We start from the raw sequence: 12,160 nt of genomic DNA on the forward strand, positions 1-12,160 counted from the left end.
ATACCGTACAATGGCTCCAAGAAGTACACTTGAAACCCATAACTTTTAATGCAACTGGCGGCGATGGCAGTCATTTTTCTCCAAAGGAAAGAGTGTCAAGGTTTAATGCAGGTTTGGGACTATAAGGTGTTTTCACACATGCACAAAACTACAAAAGGTTTCCCTACATTTTATCAAGGTTGAGCTGCGTGTGTCAACCCAATCAAACAGAATTTTTGCCTGGCATTTTGGTGTTGGGCTCTGTAGCTTTGTCTGCCATCATGGATTTCTGCAGCTTTTTTAAAATTTTTTGTCTTGGGTGGAAGAAGATTTCGGGGTCAGGCTATCCTGAAATTTCAGAACCACATGTGTAAAAACAGTCATGGACTCCACCCTAAAATTTGATTTCTTGACTCACATTAACACAATAAATTGTAGGGACCATGTAGAAGGCTGAAAATTCACAAGACTTCAAAAAGGACATTTTAATGTGTGAAACTGTCACTCATTAAGTCTTTCACTTTAAACATACTAAATGTAATTTGGAAACATGTGCTCCTCAAAGATAGATTTCAAACCACACCATACTAGACAACAGGATAATCCAATGTAGGAGATAAATAAAAAGTAAAATAGGACTGAGGGAAGAGGATGAAAAGGAGGGAGAGGCTCTCTTAATGTTAACTTTGAGACTTTGACTCTGTGTCTCTGGGTCTGTATGGAGACACACACACACACACACACACACACACACACACACACACACACACACACACACACACACACCTATGAAGTGAGGTGATGGTGAAGGAAAGATGTGAAGGAAGAGTCTGTGAGGCAGTACAAATCAATGACGTCCTCTCTCTTCCCTCCCTCCCTCTCTGCTCCCCTCCCTTCCTCTTTCTCTCCCACGCATCTTTAACTCCATCTCCCCTTCTTCCACTTCCTGCCCCCACCGTTCTCTCCGCACTCTCCCACCTGCCCTGGAGGTGGGGGAGACACGCTGAATAAAGATACATGCAAATCTACCTAATAGGATGGAAAATTGGGGGGGAAATAGGGATCTTTCCCCTTGGAGATATTTTTCCTCCGTCACTATCTTCACGCCCTTCACTCTCTGCTTCTTCTCGCCCAGATTTTCTTTCTCTTTTCCTCTGATTTATTTATTTTAGTTCCCCTCCAACTTAATATCCATGTCTCATTTTCCTGACTCACATAATGCCCATCTTTCTTTCTGCCTTTTTCTCTCTCTGTGACTCATCAGCACCTCCTCTTGAACCTCCCTCTCATTTTACATCGCCCTCCGTATCTTACCCTGCAAGACTTTCTTTTCTTTTTTTTTTTTTTTTTTACATAATTGTAATAATCAGTTCCAGTGGTGATGCCCCTCATCCAACCTCCCTAAAATAGCACTGGCTAACTTGCCCTTTAGAGCTGCATCCTAACTATGTTGTTCCATTAGAAGAGAGTGCACAAGAGGCTGCTGTACACCGTCTACATGCTGGGCGGAAAAAATCTCAATTTAATAAACATCCTTTTATGCCTCGTTGCCTGTTAGCGAGCGTAACATATTTGATACTATCAGACATCTTGATCTGGCCCTTTAAGTCTTGTTTTGTGCACTGCTAATGTTAAAAAGTTTGCACAGACATTGGAGGGTAATGTTGGTTGGTAAAGAAGTTTCTGACGTTGGTGGAGACTGAAACAAATACTGAAGAGATTGAAATAGAATCCTGAACAGACATTCATGGTATCTAAATGATGCATCCTGTTAAGATTTGTTAACACCTGACTGATTTGGATGCAACATTCTTCCATGAAATTCTGCTTTACATTCTTGAAACTGATTCTGATTGGTACAAATGTTCAGAGCGCGGCCCACATCCATTAACTAGTTAAACATTATTAATTGGCGTTATAGTTTCTAGGATTCTAATCTTCAACATGGACGTATCATATTGAGGATTTGAATATAACTATTTGTGCTGTGATTTTCAATATAAACATCCAACTTTTAAAGAGCTTCCTTTGACTGAAGACTGACTGCCTGGCTGAGGACTTTTCCTCATCCTTCAGAACAACAAACTCAACATACATTTGGGCGGTCTTTTCATGTTTACTCGAAACAGTTGATATCTGGCTGCGTCGTGGTGACTTTCTGCTCTGTGAGCAGATAAAAATCATTGAAACAGAGAGCAGCAATATGTTATTGGTATGCAAGCCAAGAACAGGTGGGCGCTGAACCAAAACACAGCAGGAAGTTTCTCTCCACATATCTCAAGGAACTGCTTTGTGCACGAGTGAGACTCACTGCTATCTGATTACAAATGAACAAACATCCAGGATTCTTATTTAAGGAATTCTCAGTTCTTAACTTCAGTCATAACAAGTTTAGACATGTAAATAAAAGACATTTAGAGAAGTGACTTATATCCTACTATGACACAAAGCATGAAAAATGAAGAGATATTAGAAAGGGAAGCCCGGATTGGTAAATTTAATCAAACTAAAAAAAAAAGTGAAAGAACAGATTCATCTTCTTGTTCTGAGCCTGGCATCAAAAAACATTACTAGTGTTCTCTCTGATTTAGATTGTTCACCCTCATCCAGAGGGTACAATATGTTTTCTTCAAGAATATCTACCCTCTGTAACAATCTTATTGAAAAGGATATAACAGCTGCGTCTGCCACTATGCAGTCTTATGAAAGACACTCTTACAACAATAATTAACTCTAATCGGAGCTCAGTTGAAATGGATGATGTCAAATAGCAAATCCTCCCTGCATGTCTGTGTATTTGCTTGGTTTTAAAGTAGAAACCCTGCTGTTTCTCTGTGTTACAAACTGATGGTCATGCAGACTGACATTAATTGCCATGCAAAGCCAAAAGGGCTAGCTTAGCATATCTGAAGATGCCAGAAGATGTATGCAAATGAGTGTGTATACATCAGCTTGCATGCATTCCTGAGGGAACTGTGTGCGTGTGTTTGAGTTGGTGGGCGCATTAAGCCATCGCATAAGAAAATGTGCCTTTCAGTGGTTCAAAACATGTAATGGGAGACATTTTTTTCACATGATGACAGGACTGCGGGGTGAGGTGGGGGCTTCCAAGGTCCCATGACTCTGTGAAGTCACTTAGCGTAATTTACCAGATATGTCAGACTGGGCTAGTAGATGATAATTGAAGGTGACCTCAATTTAAGAGTGCTGCAGTTTGCGAGGCCATTGATTCTTACAAAGCGGGACAATATTTCTGTGTCTCCTCCAAAAGATGGAGAATATGTGCTGATGTGAGAGCCCAAAAAAAAAAAGAGAGCGTGAGCATGTGCGGGAGAGTAATGATTGTGACTCTATCATGACCTGTGCTGCTGTTTCTATCTCTCCTACAGGATCTATAAGGATTAGGTCATCTATCTCCTTTCTAGCTGTCCCCCTGCCTGTTTCATTTTCTCTCTTTCACATACACCCTTCTCCCTTAATCGAGCAACAATGCATCAGTCTTCCACGGTACCCCTTCCTTTTTTGTCATCCTCCTTTTATTCCCCGTTTAGCTGCAACCCTTTTACACTGTGCTGCTTCTTCAGTATAAATCTGAAGCCATTCTTCCTCTCTGAAGTCATGTAAGATGTCGCAGATAGCTAACGAAGTAATTACACATGGCAGACTTGTCGCCTCTCTATAAGAGAGCATTGGAGCCTTGCATGCCTGTAGATGTATAGTGGGAGAGATATACGCTCCCATGTACTGTATAGCTACTGAAGGTAATGGAGCAGAAAGCCAATTCTACCACAGGGCAGCCATAATAATTACGACAATATCAGGTGTCTGCTATAATCATTATCACGCGACAGCTGTGTGCATATGTGTGAAGTATGATGGTGGTAAATATTCTCGACGAGGGAGGATTGGAAAAGGCGAAAGGCAGATTATGGAGATGGCAGACCGGGGAGATGGAGGGAAGAGAGAGGAAGAGGGGATTGAGTAGGGGGGGGGGGGTTAAAGAGGGGGTCCTTGGATGAATAATTCAATTAAGGTAAGATAGAAAAAAGGAGATAAAAGTGCAGCACAGTGTGTCAGTCATTAGTGAGACCGTCAGGAGAGATAAGAAAGAAGAGTGAGGGCGTGTTCAAAAAATAAAAAAAAAAGGCCCTCTCATGGTAGTGGTACTCTCAACAGAATGAAGTTTAATTACGGTATATGTGTATACTGCTAATGATCTGCAGACACACACTCCGCTCTACAACAGAGAGGTTGCTGTACAGTAGTGTGAGCATGTTGTCCATAATGTATAAATCCTTAATGCAGACACTGAATGGCTCTCCTATATATAAACACACAGCTGTACATTAACAGGGGTGTACAAGAGAAACACATTTCACTCCATATTGAATGAAAGTTAATGCACATGGTGTAGTGACCTGCCGGGCAAGAAAGAGAGAGATCATCTATAATTCAGCCAGAATTATAACGAATCTTAATTTAATGTGTGTCAAGGGTTAGACATGTTTTCTAGGGAAGGTCATTGTAAGGTGAAACCTCCATCTCCACAACCATTAAAACACAAAGTTCCCACACAGTGAAGGCTACATTAATGAAGCAGTGGCTGCTGTAAGAATACTTTGCATGTTGTAAGGATCAAATATTTAGCAGGCTTCTAACATGTGACGATCGGGAATGTGACATACATGTTTAAAAAAGCCCCTACATGGCCTCGCACTCTGATTCTGTTACTGCTCCTAAATCCCATCTTTAAACTCATTTTTACAGACTTGCCTTTTTAGCTGACAGATCTTTTTTTTTTTTTTTTTTTAAGATTTTTTTTTTGGCTTTCGGTGACTTTATTGGAGAGATAGGACAGTAGATAGAGTCGGAACTCAGGGAGTGAGAGAGTGGGGAATGACATGCGGGATAGGAGCCACAGGCCGGATTCGAACCCGGGCCGCCCGCCTGGAAGACCACAGCCTCCATACATGGGGCGTGCGCACTAACCACGGCGTCACCAGCGCCCTGACAGATCATTTTATCTTCTGTTTTATCGTTTTTACCTTCATTTGTCTTTGGCTCTTTTTAGACAGTTCTGTTTTAACTGTATGTCTGAATGTTGTTGTTTCTGAAGTGTCTTGATAAGTATTATTATTGTTATGTTACTAATATTATTGATATTATCATTATTATGCAAACCTTAAAAAATACTAGCATCGAATACAACACTAAAGTTACTGAATGTCTGTCTATAAATATAATTTCTTATGGTTAAATTAATTTTCTAGAGAATGTCATGTGTATGTGAAAGCTAACACAATGCTGATTAGAAGAATGTTGAGAGTCCTTCTATTGATACGTTTTGTTGTTCTATAATAATTCACTATCTAAATTGATGAAGCTGAAGTGAGAATAAAATTAGCTCTACATGACTTCTTCTTGAACAACTACTTCTACATAAAGACAATCTGCTGCACTGCTTCCCCAGTTTTCCACCATGTTATCAAATTAAAGTTATTGCTGAGGCTGATTGCTTATTGCTGCTAATTATGATTGCAAAATGATTTAAGAGGTATTATTAAATTTTATAATTACTTATAGACCGTTATCATAATCACGTAAATTAAATCTAGTTAGTGTATTGCCTATATGCGTACAGGTTAGACTGAATTACAGTTATATGATGTCTCAGTTTACAATAGTCTTTGTGTATTTGTCATTTCTGATTGAGACAAAACGCTCGTTCTATCAGAGGGAGAAAGCAGCTGTGGCCCATTCAAAGTTTAAACAGGATTATGAATGATATTTGAGATGGAATACTTTAAAATAACTCTATTTTTGAAAGCAACTGAAAACATTGTCTAAATTGCACAAATAGGGGCGCTGGTGGTTGGTGCATGTGCATGTGCAGAAGTCCAGGTCCCCCGGGTGGGCGATCCAGGTTCAGGTCCGGCCTGTGGCCCCTTTCTCATGTGTCGTTCCCCAATCTTTCTCTGCTTGATTTCTGACTTTATCCACTGTCCTATCTCTAAATAAAGGCATAAAATAACCCAAAAATAAACCATTAAATTGCACAAATACTTTCAGTACTGAACATATGCAACATATTTCTTCAATTTAGACAGCATGTAAAAGTTTTCCTGCAGTTTATGGTTATTTTAAAGAAAGAAAATCACTATCGGTACCTATTACTATTTACCTATTCTATAGTACCTATTCTATCGGTATCTATCTATTTTTTCCTGCTGTCGTATTGAAACAGGCATTGACATCATTTGACCAGTACTGTGTCAAAGTTTGGAATTCTGGTATCATGATAATGCTAACTTGCACTAGTCTTTATGAATTGATGTTTCCTGTCTTTGGCTGAATTGTCTCAGATTCTTTTACTCTGTTTAATGATTGGAAATCCAGCATGTTACATTACAACATCAGGATGCTTTAAATCATGAAGACATCTTCACTGCCTGTGGTTCATACTATATTATTAACCTGAGAATGAAGCATTGTCACTCAGGTCATCATTACGTTCCGGAGGATGTTAACCTCTCCGGTCAAAGGTAACGGGTTACTTTTCATGATCATCCATTTTCATTAAGCTCTATTCCCCCCTCTAACCTGCTATCATGCTCAAAGTGCACAGGTGAATACAGAATGAAAACTAAGAAACAGAATCTTTAAGCCAACTTTTGCTTGGCAAGCCAATAAATCCTTTGCAGTATAAGATGGTATGCATTATGTATATCTTTTCTGACTGCTTCATGAGTGCTCTAATCCCCTTCTTACTTGTTCCCCTGTACATCGTTAGACATAAGTTGCCTCAGCGGAGTTTCCTCTGGCTTTTCCTTACAGCGGTGAGGAGGTCAGAGCCAGGTTATTTTCACCTTCCTCTTTTCTAGCCTGACACATATCTTCCGTGATTTTATTGCAGATTAGACACCCTGCATGAACATCATTTAACAGAGCTCCTCATCATTTCTAAAAGGTATGATTCAGCTACAGGAAGTGAAAATGCAGGCACTCAGAGAAAACATTATCCTCTCGTTAGTGATTTTATTCCATGTTTGAATTTAATTGAATCCCAAAGACAGACAAACAAATGTCCTGTGTGTTAAAAGAGATCGTGGCAGCCGCCTGTACAGTGTAACAAGTGCCTCAGTTCCCTCAGAAGTAATTATGCTCTCTGAGTTGGGAATTGTGCCTTAATGTAATTATGTTGCACTTTAAAGATTCATTTAGTCTATGATGGCATGCTGCGTGATGTTGGTGTCTCACCACATTATCCGTAATCACAGCTCCCTACCTCCACTCATATATTTATAGAGTGATCCCCCTGGTATGGAGGAGTGTGTGTGAGTGTGTGTGTGTGTGTGTGTGTGTGTGTGTGTGTGTAGGTGTGTTTATGATGTCACAGTGTCACATCAGATTATGAATAGTACTTTTTGCCCCAGGTAGTGTATATTTGTAAAACAGATCTTCTCCTATGAAGCATGACGAGTGTAGGGAAATTGACATCAGTTCATTAGACCCTGTGTCTACTGGCTGAGGTTTTTTCGCACTGGCAGCGACTACTACCCCATTACAGATCGCTTCTCACCTGTGCATACTGTTGCTATGTTAAAAAAAGCCGCAGCTATAGACCAGGAAATAGTACCCTCTTGCAAAATCAAGTCTGGGTGCTTGAGTTAAAAGGTTCAAGATAAAGGATTCATTTTGCCTCTGAAATTTTTGTTGACAAAGTTGATAGTGAAAGTTCTGCACCTTCTTGATTTCGATTTGTCATTGAGGAAGAAGTGCAGTGATGAGCACAGCATTTTTTTGTTACTGAGCTCACTGCCTTTTTGTGCGGTCACTCCGACCACTTTGAGATGAAGATCTTTGAACTTTTCAGAAAAGCGCTGTTGACGTCACTGTCGCTCTTTTCCAAATATAAGATATTCCCCGTATGTTTCCCTCCTACAGATCGTGTCTTGTATTCTCTTTGCTCTGTGTCTGATCGGGAAATAAATGATCTCAAATACAAAACATATCGTAAAAAGAAGGTGGTACAGTAGGTCATACAGCCACCTTGGTCAACAGACTGTTGTTATAGAGACAGGACCAACGTGCAGCGCTTTTATTCTCAGCACACACATGCTGCATGCAGGCGCTTCTGAGCGCACAGCCAGAGCTTTTCTGCCCCAAAAAACACTAGGTGGACACAGGGACACAGACGATGAAGATTCACTGGATGTATCATGTTATTTTGCATGTCCTTGCCAGATTCCATTTACAAAAGCTTCTCATTGAACCAATGAAAGACAGGTGAGTGGTTGGATGATTGTGTATCCAACTTGCCCAGAGAAAAACAAGTAACCAAACTTAGATAAAAACAAAGAAGGGTGTAAATTGAAAAATGTAAGATATGGTTAGATGCTTTCACTTCTTCTTTGCAATTGTTTTTCCATGTTAATAGAAAAAAGGGGGGAAATAATCCTGAAGAGTCTAAAAGTAAATACAGACAGGTAGCAGAGCAGTTCTCTTCTTCACAGAAGTGACAGCCACAAGGAACGAAGAAGCTGAATAAATATGAGATGAAAATAACATAGAGAGCAGGTGCAGAGAAATTCCCCAGTAAATCCAGGAATTATGTAAATCCACTGCAGCTGCAGAAATGATTCCCCTCTTCACCCACGGTAAAACACCACACAGGGGTCCTGTTTTAACTACTTACCCTGCTGACTCCCCGGCCCCTGTCTTCTCCATAATTTGTTCCCAGGATTTCGAAGAAGATGTTGGGGTTGCTGCCATTGTCGGTGAATTCTAGGAAACTGGTGAGGCCGCTCACTCCGAACTGCAACAAAACAAGAAGGAAGGATTTCATTGTGGAATCATTTTAACACTACTCCTGCTTGTGATAATTAATAAATTAAAGGGACAGTTTTCCAATTTTTCAACCTTACCTCTATCTATCTGAGTCAGGTAATAGCCACTGAAAGCCCCGACTAGTGTAACCCTGAGTTACTGTATATTAACAAAAGTAACGTCAAAGTAATATTTACAGACTTCATATATTGATCATTCATTTTAATACAGAGGCAGAATTGTTTTCCTGATCACTGGAAGGTTTGCATTTGAGACTTAGAAACACTGCGGTGCATTTACCACCTTGTCTCAACAGACCGTTTTTGCACTCCAACTGTGCGAGGCTATCTGCGCCGGCGTTTGTGGATTTAGTCCAGAAAAAGTCAGTAAACACAAGCACATCTCTTGCTTAGGTGCTGAGTCATAACAAATCACTGCATATGATGCACAAAGACTCACAACTCTGTGGCGCCCAAAGATGAACTACATGCGTTAGCAAATAAATAAGTATAAATTTGGGAGCCATAGTGTTGCAAGTATTTGTGCATCATATCTGGTGTTTGTGAAGTAGACACTTTTTTTTTTTATGAAAATTTTGTGTGCAGAAAGTGGACAGTGTTTCCCCAAATGACTGCGTAATCGCTTAGTTCGATGCTCGCAACCAGAACCAGTGCACAGAGATGGTTCTCTGCAGGGCAATTGGGTATGGGTTTGCACAGGTGTGTTGCAAAAGCTACACAAAGCCATTTAGTGAATCAGGCCTCGATTGTGATTCCACACAAAAAAGATTGTTTGCCTTTAATCAAAGCAAGACAAAACAATGAAGGAATGTATTCATACTGAAAAGGACAACCGGTTATAAAATCTGTTGTCAAAGTGTTGTTACAACACAAAGTCTAAAACACAAAAGGCAATTAAGTAAAACACTTAACAAAGATTAAAAATAGAGTGCACAAGTACTTTGTGAATAAGTACTACCGGCGTGATTGTGGTCATCATCATCCTGATTGCTTTCATTATCCTAATTAGCATACTAATTATGTCTGTTCTCATCAACAGAAGAAGATTATCTTTTGGCTGTAAGAGGCCTCAACAATAGTTGTTGCTGTAAGTCTGACATGAAGTAATCAAACTCACTAGAAATCAGATAAAATACCTGCATGGAGTCAAACCGAGACATGAATCATCTGTTTCTCAAGAACCGGTCCAATGACAGAAGAGCGGGTTGCACATGAAACTTTTTTTTAATTAGAGGCTGCAAAGTTTCAGTTTGAGGTGGATTTATTGAAAAACTAGAACAAACACACACAAACGCACACAGGCACGCACACACACACATAAGGTGTCAGTCCCTTTGCCCTGCCTTCTAGTGGTGTGAGCTGTCAGTGGAGGTGACGCTGCTCCTGCTTTGGGGAAGGAGAGGTGTTATAATACAATTCATGTTCAATGTGTGTCTGTGCTTGACACACTGTGTGTGACATGGGCTATGATGCACACATTCAAACATAAATATAAAGTTGCATAGCGTGCACCACCCTTCATATCATGGCATTTATTGTACAGCATTCATCATCAGTGTTTCGAAATCCCATATGGTTTAATACATGGCATGTAGTTATTAAAGCACAGCACTGGGCTGCTCTGTAGTCTAGTTTGGACATATTTTGGGGGCGGCTGTGGGTCAGTGATAGACCCGGTTGTCTCTCAAGCGGAAGGTTGGGGGTTCGATCCCCAGCTCCTGCAGCACCATGTCCGATGTGTCCTTGGGCAAGACACTTAACCTGAAGTTGCTCTTGCTGCTCCGTGTGCAGTGTATGAATGGGATTAGTTACTTCTGATGGTCGCTTCACATAGCAGCCTCTACCATCAGTGTGTGAATGTGTAGGTGTGACCTGCGGTACAATGACTTGAAAATAAGAATTGTTTGTTTTTGGTTACCTTATCCTCACTGTTTACATTGATCGAGGTAATTACTTCAATTGAAACTGCAAATAAAACAAATCTAGATATTTGGGAAAGATTGTTATCATTTTAAAAGTGAGGATTATTTTAGTTTGAAATGAGTGACATCATGTAATTTAAAGAATACACCTACCAAGTCCAAGAAACGATGTATTTATCACTTTTTAATTTGGATCAGAGTGGTGGAAAGCAGCTGTGTTCAGATGTGTTCATGTGTACAGAAAGAGGTGATAAAATGTGCATTAGTATCTCCTTGATGACAGTTTGTCTGATATTGTTTCTATAGAATGTAAATTTTCCATTTGGCATATATAACCGTAGTTAATTACTTTATTCCCCGGGGTCGACCGAACACACACAAACACACACATACAAATACACACAAACACACATACAAATACACACAAACACACACATACAAATACACACACACACAGCGTCACACTTAATAGACTGCATGTTTATTTGCTTTCTTGGAAGCCGGGCTGCACACAGATACTGTTCATTGCCTTTCGTAATTATTGAGTTAATTAATGTTGGCAGCTCAGTATTGGCACAATACATTCAAACAATTATCTTCCCTTTAATTGCACCTGATACAAAGAACACGCCACTGGGCCCATGAGACCGAGTGGGGGGAAAAAATAGAAAAAAAATAAGAACGGAGACATGAAATTAGTTTTTCATTATTGGAAGATGAAAAGTAAACACCTGTTGTTTCAAATGGAAGGAATGATGAATTTGGACTTTGATACAGTTTGGGGCCCTGGTTGAAGCTCTTGGGGTGTGCAGAAGGTCTAAAGGCCTAAAACCTACCAGGTTAACTAAGACATAATGGTGGTTACACACCAGCCAATGACAGCTTAGCACCATGTCAGAATTTTGGCATTACTGTTACAGCAGTTTCACTTACTGCACTTTATTTGTCAATGAAATCCAAACGTCAACATCAATCCAGCTCCTTGTCAACAGCTGCAAATAAGTATTTATCATTAGCATAATGGCCCCACATACCAAAACGCTGATTAAACACACAGGCACGCACAGTGAGGAACACACAGTGCTGATACAGTGCAAAATGGAAGCGATGCCACTGCCAGGCTGCTGAGCTGAACTCTCCTACTGCTCAGGGCTCTTTAACACAGCTCTGTTGAGACAGCCATCAGGACTGCTTTAACAGCCGGAGCTGGCTGATGAAAGTGTTGCCAAGACCCAGCCTCATCTCAAGGTGAAATGCAGAGATAGATATAAAAGAGCATTGCGCTGCATTTATTATTGTCTGACACTAATCCCAAATTAGCATTTCACTTGGCTTCATCATTCAGTCAAACTGCCTTCCCTGGAGCACTTCTTTATTGATATCAAAACAGAGGGCATTGATCCAATTGGATTT

General features: G+C 40.2%; 1 protein-coding gene across 5 annotated transcripts in view; it reads right to left on the bottom strand.

Annotated features, from left to right (window-relative positions):
• The window catches only part of grid2 (glutamate receptor, ionotropic, delta 2), a 519,407-nt gene that overhangs the window by 156,949 nt on the left and 350,298 nt on the right, over positions 1 to 12,160 (bottom strand). For all 5 annotated transcript variants that reach the window (XR_002278273.2, XM_065950252.1, XM_020643448.3 and 2 more), the window contains exon 8: positions 8,675 to 8,794. Coding sequence is in view for 4 of the 5 variants with exons in the window: in XM_065950252.1 (XP_065806324.1) it covers positions 8,675 to 8,794 (120 nt within the window). In the remaining variant the exon portion in view is untranslated. The remainder of the gene's footprint in view (positions 1 to 8,674; positions 8,795 to 12,160) is intronic.

This window comes from Labrus bergylta, chromosome 2, assembly GCF_963930695.1.
Source record: "Labrus bergylta chromosome 2, fLabBer1.1, whole genome shotgun sequence".
Taxonomy (NCBI): domain Eukaryota; kingdom Metazoa; phylum Chordata; class Actinopteri; order Labriformes; family Labridae; genus Labrus; species Labrus bergylta.